Source organism: Hippocampus comes, unplaced genomic scaffold (assembly GCF_001891065.2).
Source record: "Hippocampus comes isolate QL1 unplaced genomic scaffold, H_comes_QL1_v1.1 scaffold74, whole genome shotgun sequence".
NCBI classification, from domain to species: domain Eukaryota; kingdom Metazoa; phylum Chordata; class Actinopteri; order Syngnathiformes; family Syngnathidae; genus Hippocampus; species Hippocampus comes.
The window spans coordinates 64,605-78,268 of record NW_017804812.1 but is presented as its reverse complement, the minus strand read 5'-3'; the positions used below and the strand labels follow the sequence as shown (position 1 = coordinate 78,268).

The following is a 13,664-nucleotide window of genomic DNA, read 5'->3' as shown; positions in this document are numbered from 1 at the left end:
TGTGTGTGTGTCTGTGTGTGTGTGTGTGTGTGTGTGTGTGTGTGTGTGTGTGTGTGTGTGTGTGTGTGTGTGTGTGTGTGTCTTCATCATACCCTTTTATTCAACACATGCCATGTCACTCTGAGAGGATGCTTGCTCAGACACCATCCAGAAATAACCCTTCCCACCCACGCACACACACCCGCACACTCATACAGCCGCTTAAGCGAGGAGGGGGTTCAACATGAAGTGGGCCCCGGGTAGCGGTGGGTCTACTTTAAAGAATGTCACTGGGTTTATTGTCTTTTTGTGCTTCCTCAGTCATTCATTATGCTGTAAATTGGCCGATTGACATCTCTACACACGTGTCAGGATTGTTAGCAGTATCCTACAGAACTTGCTGATGAGCTCATTGTTTGAATCTTTGAATCAGTTTTTTTTTTTTTTTTTTTGGAAGAGGGAACCATCAAAAAGCATGCCGAATAGTGGCCCTCGAGGACCAGAGTTTGGCACCTGTGCTCTAAAAACTCGTAGATCAGGTCACCAAGGCACCACACTGTGTATATTTTTGGAGCGGACGCCATCAAACTATTTTCTTAAGTGGGGCCATGGATGGGATTATTTTCCATATTTGAATGTGTGCCGTTGTCTTTAATGTGCTTGACTTAACCTTTCTCTATTCTTTTTTTTTAACGTTTTGTCATCCGCAGAGGTTGACAAAAGGAACATGACTATCTGAGAAGCTACAGGAGGTAGGTAGAAGTAAAATGTTTTCAAAAAATAAATAAATATTTGAAGTACTGACATGTGAGAATTTTAATTAAGTACAGTGAGATTTTTTACTTTGTTACTTCCCACCACTTGTAGATACATGTAGGAGTTTTTCATACGGAAATGTATGAAAGCATTTGTGACCGACTGTTTACTCTTATCACAAGCGGATAACCTTTTACAAAGTTTTATGTTTTTGTTCTTATATGTTTCGGATTTTTCTGTTCTTTTCGGAAACATTTATTTTGGTGCTGTAGTCTGCAAATTTCCACAGTGTGGGACAAATAAAAAAGGTTATCTTAATGAAAATGTGAATTAAAAGTTGAGCTGGATTCTTTTTTTTTTTTTTTAACCAAAGCAACTATATTGTGTATAATTGACAGTGACAGCATACTTTTTTTAAATACATAAATGTATTTAAGTAGTACAGTGTGACTACTTTGCCACTTCGGAATTAGATGAAATTGGTCCCTGCAACCGGAAGTGGCTCCGCGCAGGGCGGATGTGGACGTGGCATACCGCTGCAGCACTTCCGCTGAATGTCCGCTTCTCACCCCAAGAAGGGATTAGGGAGAAACACACGGGAACGACATCCATTTTTCCTTTAGCCCCCCTGTCGCTTAGCCGATTTACGGTTCGCCACGAGCACAGGGACGCCTTACTTTTCACAATACTCCGGAGGTAGGTTTTGATGTGAAAAAACGCTCAAACATGAGCGTGACTTCCACGTCCGGCTTTTTTTGGGCCATGTTAGAATGCTAATGCTAATTAGCGTGGCTAAAGTAGCTATGGTGTAAGCAATTGGATGTCACTTAGCTTTAGCTAGCGTGCTAGTCCGCTAGCTACGGTGGTGATATGCAGACAGCTGATTGAAACACCGCTGTCATCGGCGACTTGGCCGACACTCAAAAGTTAGCCGCCCACTCTCCGGGCCGCATTACTTTGGACTTTTGTTGAGTCAACAGTGTTGTACTTTGTCCTAGGTCGTCGCCAGTAAAGGTATTGTGTGATATCTTGTGTTTGTTGTGGCTATGGTTCGGTCACGTTAGCCCGGCTAGAGAGTTAGCAATGCGGCAGTTAAACCAGGACGCTGCCTACCCTGGGTAGCGTTATCGATTAACTCCAAACTGGATTTACTTTTTCGGCCACTTCACTTGACAACGATTTAATACGGCCCAGTCGAGTAATTTTTAATTCAACACAGCCTCAAGTGTCGCAATCGTGTGTCAATCGCGACAGGCCCCGACACGATAAAACGAGCATCGCGGCGATTGTGTTTCTCGTCGAAGTTGAATTATTTAAAACTGCGCTCGTTTCTCCTCTGTTTGTCTTGATAGATGATACTCTGTTGTAAAAGTTAGGCCTTCAGTTAAAAGGCCTAAATGTCTGCCACTTGAGTCCATTTGTTTGCTGAGTGACTAACATTGAATCTAGTGTAATGAACATTGCCATAAAGTTACCCATCGCTTTCTTCCGGGACAAATGGACTCATTTAAATTTCACAAAAAATAGTCAATATTCTATTGAGTAACCTCATGATCAATTGTCTGTATTAGGTTGAATAAAGTATAGTGAACCATTGGTTAGCACATCTGTCTCGGTGCCATGTTCGTGGTTCGATTATTGGCTCCATCATACATGGTAGGTTCGCTGAACTTATAATATGCAGTTGTGTGCAATATTGTGTTTCAGATGCCTTATATAATTTCCTAATTGATGCATGATCTGTTAGGGGTAATGTAGTAAGTATCGACAAACATGGACACTATTGGAGTTAATGAAATAAAATATTAAACACTTTTTGGATGATAAAACCCTCCAGATACTATTGCCTAACGGACAGAAATGCTGCTGCCATTGTTTTCTCTCTCTCTCTCTCTCTCTCTCTCTCTCTCTCTCTCTCTAATTTTAATAATTGCACATCTTACTGGTGCAGCTCTTGTATACACGACTTGTATTCAAACATGATGCCACTGTGGTTTTGTTTGGCCTGCAAATATGAATGGCATGCAGTGTAATGGAAATTTGAATTCCCATTACAGCAGTTTAGGGTGTGTATTCGAGTCAAAGCAAATAAAGGTGCTGTCACTAAACTTGTAAATATGAGCATCTTATGCTCTTCGGTGTGGAGATGGTTAAACAGTGTCTTATAACTGCTATCTATTTAGTGCCAAACAGTTCATGATATCCCCATGTCGTTCAGATTTCGGGATGAACTGAAGATGAATGTAAACCAGCACACTCCCATGGCCTCTCCTTATGGCCAGCCTCAGCCTGGTTACGGGCAGCCCGCCTTTGCACCCTTGGACACCGGCTACCCGCCTCCCTACGCACCTTACAACGGCCCTGTGTCAGCCTACCAGACTGGAGAGCCACCACAAGGTAAAACTCGACACACACGTGGCTAGATTTGATATTTGTAGAGGTGTGGGCCACACAGAAAATTAAATCAAAAGAGTTACGATTATAATTTTATGAGGAGAAAGAAAGTCCAAATGTCAGATATGTTTTAATTTCAAGATGAAAAAAAAATCATTGTTGGATGAATAAAGCGAATGATTAATTATGATGCATGGTTACGGTTTTACGCTTTCACACCTGTCAACTTTGTTCCCCGGGTCTCCCACGACACTAATCACAGTCTGAGCTGCCTTGACGTGACTTGATACTTTCACCCTATCGTGTCCTCCTCCCATGATCAAACTTTTCCCCATCTTTCCTCGCTTGCATTTCAGGTTATTCATCTTTCACCACCTTCCCCTCTAAGGCTGCGCCAGCCAACCCCATCTCAGAGCTCTCCTCTCCCCTTGACCTAGGTAACGCATTCCTCTGCTTCCTTTCACTTTGCCATCATCCAATCCTCTCCGTAACTGCAGGCGCTTGTTTTTCCCATAATTCGCTCCACAGTAGCAGACTTAAGGGTCATCCCCACCCCTTTTTTGTTTGTTTTTTGGGTGAATTGAATTTATACCCATCTTTCAGGTCACGGAAGGGCTCCTCCCACTTCAGGGCCACCGCCGGTATCGGCCCCTCAAGCGTACAATCAGTATGGGGGTCGGCATCAGAGCGACATGCAGAATGGCCCCCCACCTATGACACAGGCACCCCCAAGGTGCTGGAGCAGAGTCTATTCTCTCAATTCGCTCGTCTTTATGAAAAAAGGTGATCATGTTCTATTATGTTTTGTGTTATTTGCAGGCCAGTTGTGTCCCAGTCATACAACCAAGAAAGGGTCAATCTGTCGGGCCCACCCTCTTCTTACCCCCAACACTATGGATCCCCACCCGCAATGTCACACGTCACCAGCCAAATGAGCGGCATGCAGATTAACTCAGGGCTGCCGAACACCGCCGGGCCCGGATATGGTACAAATGCATCCAACAACAATCCGGGTGGAACGATGTAGTTTCCCTCGCGTGCAAAGAAAACTGAACGGTCTTTGTTGATTGACGCATGTTGCCGTGTGTGTCTCCTCAGCACCACCTCACAGCTCCAAGCCTCCCGTCAGTAATTCCTTCTCAGCCGCACCTCCCGCCACCTACACGCAAGCTCTGCCCCCAGCGTTGTCCGCGCCCACTCAGGCGCCGCCTACTGCTTCTCAACAGTACTACGGAGGCCCCCCTCCTGCCTCCCAGCCGCCATTCAATTCGTCTCTGCCTCCGACTTCTCAGCAGCCTTTCACCTCCCCCGCTCCTCTTCCCCCATCCAATCAGCCATCCTTTGCTCCTCCTCCCTCGTATTCGGGACCCCCGCCGGCTCAGGCTCCCTCCCCGTCGATGTCACAACCTCAACAGTCCTTCCCCCCCACTCAGTCTGCCTTCTCCTCAGCCCCTCAGGGCTCTTTCCCTCCAAGAGCGCCCCCTCCCACCTCCTCGCAGTATCCTCCTCCTCCGACGTCAACCCCTTCCGGGCAGTACCCAGGCCCCTTGCCGCCTCAGCAGCAACCCCCTTTCTCCTCAGGTCCCTTTCCTTCCAGACCCCAAATGCCTCCGACGTCTATGTCTCAGAGCAACCACTTGCCTCCAGAATCACAGGGCCCGCTAGGCCCTCCTGGACCACTGCAGCAAATGCCCCCACCCCAGCATGCTATGCCAGGAGGGTACCCTCCCCAACAGAACGGTGAGCCAATTGAATGAAAGACGCTGTAGCGACACGCAGTTCATTTCGTCAGCTGCTGAGAATCAGGCATCTTTTTGATGTTATTTTTTCCACTCCCGTCGAAATATTTTTTCTTTGGGTTGGGGGGGATAGTATGTGCATGCAGCCAATCTACAAATAATTTCTGAATGTTGTGTAGCAGCGTTCCTCCTGGAATGCTCCATATGAACTTCAGCTGTTCAGATGCCATGCCTGCTTTGAGGTGCATTCAAGACGTTAATGGCAACACGTGTTCATATCGGTCAGAGTCAAGTGAATTACCACTACCTTTTATTTCCTGAAGTTTACCGAGGCATGGCGCTTATTTGTGGACAACACTACACATGTATACTGTGCGCTAGTTCTTATCTGTTTTCTTTGTTTGTCTCTTCAGGTGCATTTGGGCAGGTAAGAGGGCCTCAGCCCGGCTTCACAGCCCCTTATCCTGCCCAACCGAATTACGGCGCTCTGGGACCAGCACCGGGCCCTGCCCCATCGACACAGAAAAGACTGGACCCAGATGCCATTCCTAGCCCTGTAAGAAGCTACAAAACACTTTTCACATCCTGCCACTGTTTTATTTCTCTGTACTTGCGCATGTTCAACAGTAGCAATAATCTTTTAACAGCTCTACTGACCAATGTATAAAAATAACAATTCTTGCAACATCTCACTGTCTTTTCACACTGCTGCTCCTTTTTTTTTTGTCTTTCAATCTATGGTGTTGATTAATTGTTGTCCTGTTTTGCACAATGTTGCCGGACAAACTTTTTGAATGTAAAGCAAGCGTCTGACATGCCGACCGTGCAGAAATCAAGACATAGAATAGACCCAGACGCTATCCCCAGCCCAGTAAGTGTCCTCGTGTGGCTCTTCCTCTTGTCCCAGTGCTGGCTTTCCCAACGCATCCCCACCACCGCTTGACCTTGCACCGCCAGTTACAAGCCACTTTTTGCTTTTCGTGTTTTGGATCTCTTTGTGTTCACAAATGATTTTATTTTTAGGGACTGATCAGTTTTCTGAACCACCCTCTCCCCACTTACTCTCCATTCGCTGCATGTTAGTCTTCACTTGCATGCCCGCAGAATCCACCCTCTTTCCTGGGGATGTAATTTTGTTTGTCGTGTCAACATTATTAAGTGTGTGTGTTAAAAAGCTGAGCGTCTGAGGATGTGTGTGTGAAAGGGATAGGGAGAGGATAGGAGTGAATGAGTTAGAGGCAGAATATGTGAGTGTTTCATAGAGGTAATGTAAGAGGGCCTCAGTGTGTGTGAGTGAGAGAGAAGCGTCAACCAATTGCTCTTCAGAGAGTCTGTTTTTTGTCAAACCTCAAAGCAGGTCCCGACTAGGGACCTAAGCCTACCTCTTGCTATTAAATTGCTCACTGAGAACAGAGAGGAGTGAATGTTTTTGTCTGTGAAAAGAGTGAATGTGTTTGTGTTGGGGACAGCGTGTATTTATGATCGAGAATAGTCAGTGTGGCATGTTTGTTCAAAGTTGCCGTTGTGTGTTTCGTACTTTTTTTTTTCTCCTTCAACCTTCGTATCCATCTTGCAGATCCAAGTAATCGAGGATGACAAGGCCAAGAGCACTGAGCCGTTCAGCACAGGCGTCAGGGGTCAAGCGCCGCCACTGGTCACCACAGACTTCCACGTCAAAGACCAAGGTGAGGCCTCCAGCATCCCCTGAGCTTGCCGTCACTCAAAAGATGTCATCCATCATTTTTCACGTTTGCATGTTTGTAGGGAATGCCAGCCCCAGGTTTATTCGCTGTACAGCCTACAACATTCCCTGCACGGCAGATATGGCCAAGCAGTCTCAGGTGCCGTTGGCTGCCGTCATCAAGCCGCTCGCCACGCTGCCGGCGGATGAGGTCAGCCATCCTCTCTCCTCTGTCCATGCTTACCAATTGGCTAAAGGAGTGGGATTCATGTTTTTTGTGCACGTAAAAAACAAAACGTGAATGTGTTTTATGAGCACAATTGTTTGATTATATGCAGACGCCGCCATACCTGGTGGACCACGGCGAAGGAGGTCCCATCCGTTGCAACCGCTGCAAGGCCTACATGTGTCCGTACATGCAATTTATTGAGGGAGGCCGTCGCTTCCAATGCGGCTTTTGCTCTTGTGTCACAGAAGGTGAGTTGGTGCGTGTTGTTGGGTTTAATTCAGGCTCATGATGTTCTTTGGGTGTATGTATGTGTGCTTGTCCAGTTCCTCCTCATTACTTCCAGCATCTGGACCACACTGGGAAAAGAGTGGACTTCTATGACAGACCGGAGCTTTCGCTGGGCAGCTACGAGTTCCTGGCTACCGTCGACTACTGTAAAGTGAGTCCTTTCTAGTCTTGCGACATCCTCAAATACATAACAAGTCACTCACGTAGCTCTTTTGTTTCTAGAACAACAAGATCCCTCAGCCTCCAGCCTTCATTTTCCTCATTGACGTGTCCTACAACGCCGTCAAGAGCGGCATGGTCGGCATCGTCTGCCAAGAACTCAAGGCGCTCCTGGACCGGCTGCCCAGGTAGGTCCTCATGAATGAATAGAGAGTGGAATACAGTGAACCTGAGGAAAATCACGTCTTTTTTTTTCTTGGCAAAGTTAAGAAGCCAGAATGCAACACAGCTTTCTCTCTTTAGAAAACCAGAAAGGACACACATTATGGCCTTATTCATTTAATATCCCTTCACATCTAAACAAACTAAATTTGAGGCTACAGGCCAAGGACAATTCAATTTGTCGACCCGATGACAGCTCTGCACTCTGATCAGAGGAAATTTGAGGTGTTCCAGGAATGCTTCCCAGCAGTGCAGGAACAGGTCCAGGGAAAGCAAAGCCCTTTTCTTTGTTGTTGACTTTATTTAAGCTGACCTTTCCACTTTCTGGCTCCGAATGGTTGCTGAGACAACTTTTCCAGGGAAGGTTGCATGTTTGGCTCCATACACAACTGCAAGGCAGATTTCTCCACAACCAACATAATCGAAATTAAATATCGATCCAGACTCCAAAGATGTGCCCTTCCACATGTGTAGGAGAGTCGCCCTGACTCTATCCAAGCTGAGGTTTAAAATCCTGTCTATATGCAGATACTTCACTTTAGATCACACCAAATAGACATTAGGATCTTTCAAACCTTTTGGTTGTGAAATTTCCTGCGATTCATTTGACTAATTTTTTTAAAGAAATAGTCAATTGAAACAAATGTTTTTCAAACACAAACAATACAGCCACAAAACCCTTTCGACGTGTGATTTGAAGATCAGAGAAAAATACGTTTTGTTTCAGCAAGAGTCACAGTCTCATTGTTGTCTTCTCCAGAGAGAACCCAGACTTGGACTCGACGGTGCGAGTAGGTTTCGTTACCTACAACAAGGTGCTCCACTTCTACAACGTCAAGTCCAGCCTGGCCCAACCTCAGATGCTGGTGGTCTCGGACGTGTCGGAAATGTTCGTGCCACTGCTGGACGGTTTCCTCGTCAATGTTGGGGAGAGCCGGCAGGTCATCGAGAGGTGGGTGAGACGTACAAACTGCGGGTTTCCGCCAAGCGGTACGGTTCACGGTATGGTTTAGAGTTTATTCCAATTTTAATGAAAAAAGAAGGGGTCATCCATTTTCTATGTTTTGCAGTTTGCTCGACCACATCCCGGAGATGTTTGCAAACACCCGAGAGACGGAGACCGTCTTTGGACCCGTCATACAGGCCGGACTGGAGGCGCTCAAGGTAATTTCTGCCGGTCCAAGTGTTGGGGGGGGTCGCTGCTGTGAGAGTGTAAAACTGGAAGATGTTCCTCAGGCAGCAGATTGCGCAGGGAAGCTGTTTGTCTTCCACACTTCGCTGCCCATTGCCGAGGCCCCCGGAAAATTGAAGAACAGAGAAGATAAAAAGTTGATTGGAACTGATAAGGAGAAGGTAAGAAGTCCAGGATTTCCATTACATATATAAATGCATCGAGATACCATGAAATGAAATGTTGACGGACACGCAACCATCTGAATCTTTGTAAATGTTGGTGGCCTCTCCAGTCTCTGTTTCAGCCTCAAGTGAGTTTTTACAACACGCTGGCCAAAGAATGCGTGGCACAGGGATGCTGCGTGGATCTCTTCCTCTTCCCCAACCAGTATGTGGATGTGGCGACGCTCGCCGTGGTCCCCGTCTCCACTGGAGGCTCGGTCTACAAGTACACTTACTTCCAGGTCAGACATTCTTCAGGCTTCATCCTGAACTGTTTCCTTATTATCCTTCTGCAAGTGTCCGTCAATTGCTGCTTGCAACGTTAACTGACAATTTCTATCTTTCCAGGCGCAGTCGGACCAGGAGAGGTTCCTGAATGACTTGAGACGAGACGTTCAGAAGCCGATTGGCTTCGATGCTGTCATGAGGGTTCGAACCAGCACTGGTAAGTCTCTTGTTGTTCACAGAAAGATTTCACTATTTCAGGGCGATAGTGACCGAGCCCTCCCGAGAATAATAAATCTGTGCATTAGGAATACGAGCGACAGACTTCTTCGGCTCGTTCTTCATGAGCAACACTACCGACGTGGAGCTTGCCGGGCTTGACTGCGACAAGGCGGTCACGGTGGAGTTCAAGCACGACGACAAGCTCAGCGAGGAGACCGGGGCGCTCGTGCAGGCGAGTTCGAATTCTTCCAGTGAAGCCGGTCGTTGTTTCTTTCAGTCTAAACTCGATTGCTTGGGCCCCCTGCAGTGCGCCGTGTTGTACACCAGCTGCGGCGGCCAAAGGCGCCTGCGTGTCCACAACATGGCCGTCAACTGCTGCTCCCAGCTGTCCGACCTGTACCGCAATTGCGAGACGGACACAATCATCAACTTCCTCTCCAAATATGGTGAGCTCCTACACTCTCACTGGGGCATTTGTTTTTTTCTTATTTTTTGCAGGCGTCACATTGTGTTTTTCTTTTTCCCCCACAGCTTTCCGTGGCATCTTGAACAACCCCACGAAGGCGGTGAGGGACACGCTTGTCAACCAGTGCGCTCAGATCCTGGCCTGCTATCGCAAGAACTGCGCCAGCCCCTCGTCGGCTGGTCAGGTATGACCCTAAAATCTCCACCATGAACAAAGAAACGCACAGTCAATATGAATCTGAACTATTATTAAACAATGAAAATGAACCTACACCCTCTACACCAGCAATGTTTTATTGAATTTTTGTCTTTTCCAGTTGATCCTCCCCGAGTGCATGAAGCTGCTGCCCGTCTACCTTAATTGCGTGCTGAAGAGCGACGTGCTGCTGCCCGCCGCCGACGTGTCGTTGGACGACAGGGCCTACTTACGACAGCTCATCAGCGGCATGGACGTGTCGGAGACGCACGTCTTCTTCTACCCGCGCCTGCTGCCGCTGGTACGCCCCTTGATAATATCGATGCTTGGTGGGCAGGAATGAGAAGAACCTAACAAGAGTTTCCAGCCTGCTTGAAGAATAAATAAATGATGAGCGCGGTCTGGACGTTCTTTTTTTTTCATAGATGAAGCTGGAGAGCGGCTCATTGCCGGTGGCGGTGCGGGCGTCGGAGGAGAGGCTATCCAAAGGCGGTGTGTACCTGCTGGAGACGGGCCTGCACCTCTTCCTGTGGGTGGGGGCCAACGCGCAGCAGGAGCTGCTGCTCAACATTTTCGGGACGTCCAGTTTCGGCCAGATCGACACGACAATGGTGAGAAGATGCCGGTCAAGGCCGCTGTTTTCATTTTGAGTGTTTCTCTCTTAGAGTACACTGGTTTCCCTTCCGATTGGTAAACTGCACAGGTGTCGAAATGCGCAGTCTCGTGAAATGAGTTTTTGGCGGTCCCGGTCAAACTGTATCTCGATATATTTGCTGTGCGATTTATTAATTTTTTTTAATTGAATGTTTCAGACGTCTCTGCCTGTTTTGGATAATCCTTTCTCACAAAGACTCAGAGACATGATCGACTCCTTCAGAGCCCAGCGGTCACGATACATGAAGGTAAACAGATGCTGCCTTCGTTGTTCATTTCTGTCTTGCACAATATTACTCGAGTTAGAACCGAAGCATGTGGCACCTTATTATTCATCCAAAGCCAGGAAGTCCTGACCATTTTAGGATTGATTTTTGTCATGGCTCACTGGAACCGTGTTGCGGAATTTCCCTGTTGTATCATTTTTGCGAGGTCAAAGTCCACAATTTATTATTAATTGTTACTTGCTGCATTCCCCCGCCCAACCGCAACCCACCCCTGCTTTCTTCTCTGCTGTCGCAGCTGATGTTAGTGAAGCAGGAGGACCGCTCGGAGCTCATATTCCGACACTTCCTGATGGAGGACAAGAACGTGAGTGGCGGCGCGTCCTACGTGGACTTCCTGTGTCACATGCACAAGGAAATCCGCCAGCTCCTCAGCTAGACGCTGCCGCCACCATCTTCTCCTTCCCTCCTCTTTCTCCTCCTTCCTGTTTTTTTTTTTTAACTGAATAAACTCCTCATTGTGGAGCGCCGCAGCTGGCAGATTACATCGTGTGTGTGTGTGAGGAAATGTGTGTGGGTGTGAGATAATCTGATGTTAATAGAGCTTCACTCCGCCTCAAATTGACTGCGGGGGAGGAGGATGAGGAGGGAAGGTGATGTATGTATATGTATACACACACACACACACACACACACACACACACACACACACTGAAGAAAAATGTATGCAACAAGACTGTATGTATTGATTGACTAGCACTGACTAAAGGCTGTTTAAAGCACCCTTTCCCATACATGGCTTTTTATATAGAATCCAATCCCGTTATATCGGAAGTCTCCATAATAGCAAGACACCAGTGGAATCAAATAAATGCTGTAACCTGATCTCCGCCGCCCCCCTTTTAATCATTGCCTTATAGCGAGCCGCTTCCTCTGTTTGTGTGCGTGTCTGTCACTGTATTGAAAAATAAGTTCACGTCAGCGTCTCAATGGCTTTTTGCTTTTCATTCGGCACGCATTTAATCCCAAAATTTTACGATGGTTCATAATTCTCGTTTTGACTAACCCATAAACGCCACAGTTAAAATGTTAAGTCTTTAAATACCACCAAAATCGAGCATTATCTCTAATAATTGTGGTTTCGAGGCGTACCTCATGCCGTGTCTTCGCTTTTCCAGACTTAATTAGAATTTTCAATTGACACGCAGAGGTTTCATGACGACCGCTGTGTTTGAGTGTACCCAATGAAAAGTCCCCTCTTTGATAGCCAGCGCTCGTTTAATTATGCCACAGGAGAAGCATGACCTTATGTAAACACCCTTGTGTTGGATCGAATGAGCTTGTGCGGGAGTACCTAATGAAGTGTCCTCGATAATGTGATAATTAGAGTATTGCTCATCGAATAATGCCACAAAAAAACGCATTGTCTTTTGTACGGTTCCCTTGGGTTAGGCTCCATGATGTGTGCCCAATGGAATTTCTCAATTTGAAACTCGGAGGCAACCTCTCAACGTTAACGTTTCATAATGCCACCAAAACGAGCCTTTTCTTTTGTAAAGCCCCCTTGTTTGATTGTACATTGGTGTATCAACTGAGGTGTCCACTTGGCACATGGAGGCAAGCGCAATAATTAGCATATTTTCATTTAATAATGCTATGAAAAAAAAAACTAAGCCTTGTATTTACGGTAGGTCCCATTAGAGGTGTACCAAATGAAGAGTCCTCATTTCATGTGAGGAAGTGTACAGGTGCGGGGCCGTCCTGCGCTCTAATTTCTGCACGGCATGATTAAAGCGGACGAATGGACCCGTGCCGAACAGTCTATGTTTATATATAAATATCTCAAATATATATAATCTGTACAGAATTCATAGAGAAAAAGGCTTCTAATCCAAATGTGATGGGTTTTTGTTTTTTTTTTTGGCCATCGCAAATATAAAAATTGTGGCTTTTACTAATGAACGGGCGTCAATGTCAAGACTGACTTCTTTTGATGAGTGAGCGCATGCGTGTGTCGGTCCTAGTGAACTTTCTCTTGAGGAACAGAGGGACCCGCTAACAAACCCACCAAATTCAAGTCAAAATCACTGATTGTTCCTTTTCAAAAATATGTATAAATGCGTTTGGTGTGTGTGTGAAGCCCTTTGTTCTGTTGACTTGATTGAGCCACCGTCTTCACTGTAATCTTCATTGTTTTTGTTCCTTTTTCTGTTTTCTCCTTTATCATTGCTCTTGGGACTGCAAATAAAAAAAAATGCTTGTTTCAAAAGTGAAATTCAACGCTAGTCTTCCCAAGTTGGCTTCATTCGGAGCACCGTACATGGCCACCAACTTCAAATGGATGTGTCATCAAGCCATAGAACCGAGGCATTTTTCTCCCAAAACAATGTCATCATAATCCATTTGAATTATAAATAATCCGAAAAAAAATTTAATCTGCAACTAACTCCACACACTAAATTAAATGTCAAATGTATGGTTGCAGGAATATATTAAAAGAATCAATTTAATGTAATTAATAAATTAAAAAGTTGTATAGCAAAAAACAAGCAAACATCCTATTGTCCCCCCTCCCCAAATCCCTAAGAAAATAATAGAAAGAAATTTTAAAAAATTATAAATAGCTTAAATTTTCGACATACTACATTTTTGTAAATGTTTAAAATAAATGACTTCATTTCCCCAGGCAATCAGCAAAAAAATGTACTTTTTAAAATCTGTATTTACACTCATTGTTTTTTTTTTGGTTTTTTTTTAAATAAAACTGAATTATAAGGCAATAGAACCGTGATTTCCTCCTGCTATTCAGCAAGAAAAGTCTAAACGAATTCATCTC

At 45.8% G+C, this 13,664-nt stretch overlaps 1 protein-coding gene across 5 annotated transcripts; it reads left to right on the top strand.

Annotated features, from left to right (window-relative positions):
• Nucleotides 1–1,258: 1,258 nt before the first annotated feature.
• Nucleotides 1,259–13,108, top strand: sec24c (SEC24 homolog C, COPII coat complex component). Of its 5 annotated transcripts, none has more exons than XM_019864918.1 (25): nt 1,259–1,431; nt 2,954–3,132; nt 3,486–3,566; nt 3,733–3,862; nt 3,949–4,115; nt 4,228–4,869; nt 5,282–5,424; nt 5,671–5,739; nt 6,445–6,553; nt 6,633–6,760; nt 6,888–7,026; nt 7,102–7,217; nt 7,289–7,413; nt 8,208–8,399; nt 8,518–8,611; nt 8,684–8,800; nt 8,914–9,084; nt 9,191–9,287; nt 9,376–9,521; nt 9,597–9,735; nt 9,821–9,939; nt 10,072–10,251; nt 10,376–10,561; nt 10,763–10,852; nt 11,127–13,108. In XM_019864918.1, exons 2-25 carry the CDS (start codon nt 2,973–2,975, stop codon nt 11,265–11,267), a joined length of 3,681 nt encoding a protein of 1,226 aa, XP_019720477.1. In that variant the 5' UTR covers nt 1,259–1,431; nt 2,954–2,972; the 3' UTR covers nt 11,268–13,108. The 5 variants fall into 5 exon arrangements, with proteins under 5 accessions (XP_019720477.1, XP_019720492.1, XP_019720484.1 ...); XM_019864943.1 differs by lacking the exon at nt 1,259–1,431 and adding an exon at nt 1,616–1,749; XM_019864933.1 differs by lacking the exon at nt 3,486–3,566 and having other exon boundaries at nt 1,260–1,431.
• Nucleotides 13,109–13,664: the final 556 nt, after the last annotated feature.

What these genes read in the sequence shown, in the direction of transcription:
- sec24c (XM_019864918.1), top strand. Translation starts at nt 2,973, where the DNA reads ATGAATGTAAACCAGCACACTCCCATGGCCTCTCCTTATGGCCAGCCT. An exon ending in ATGACACAGGCACCCCCAAG is followed by an intron (nt 3,863 to 3,948) that starts GTGCTGGAGCAG and finishes TGTTATTTGCAG; the next exon opens with GCCAGTTGTGTCCCAGTCAT. An exon ending in GTACCCTCCCCAACAGAACG is followed by an intron (nt 4,870 to 5,281) that starts GTGAGCCAATTG and finishes TTGTCTCTTCAG; the next exon opens with GTGCATTTGGGCAGGTAAGA.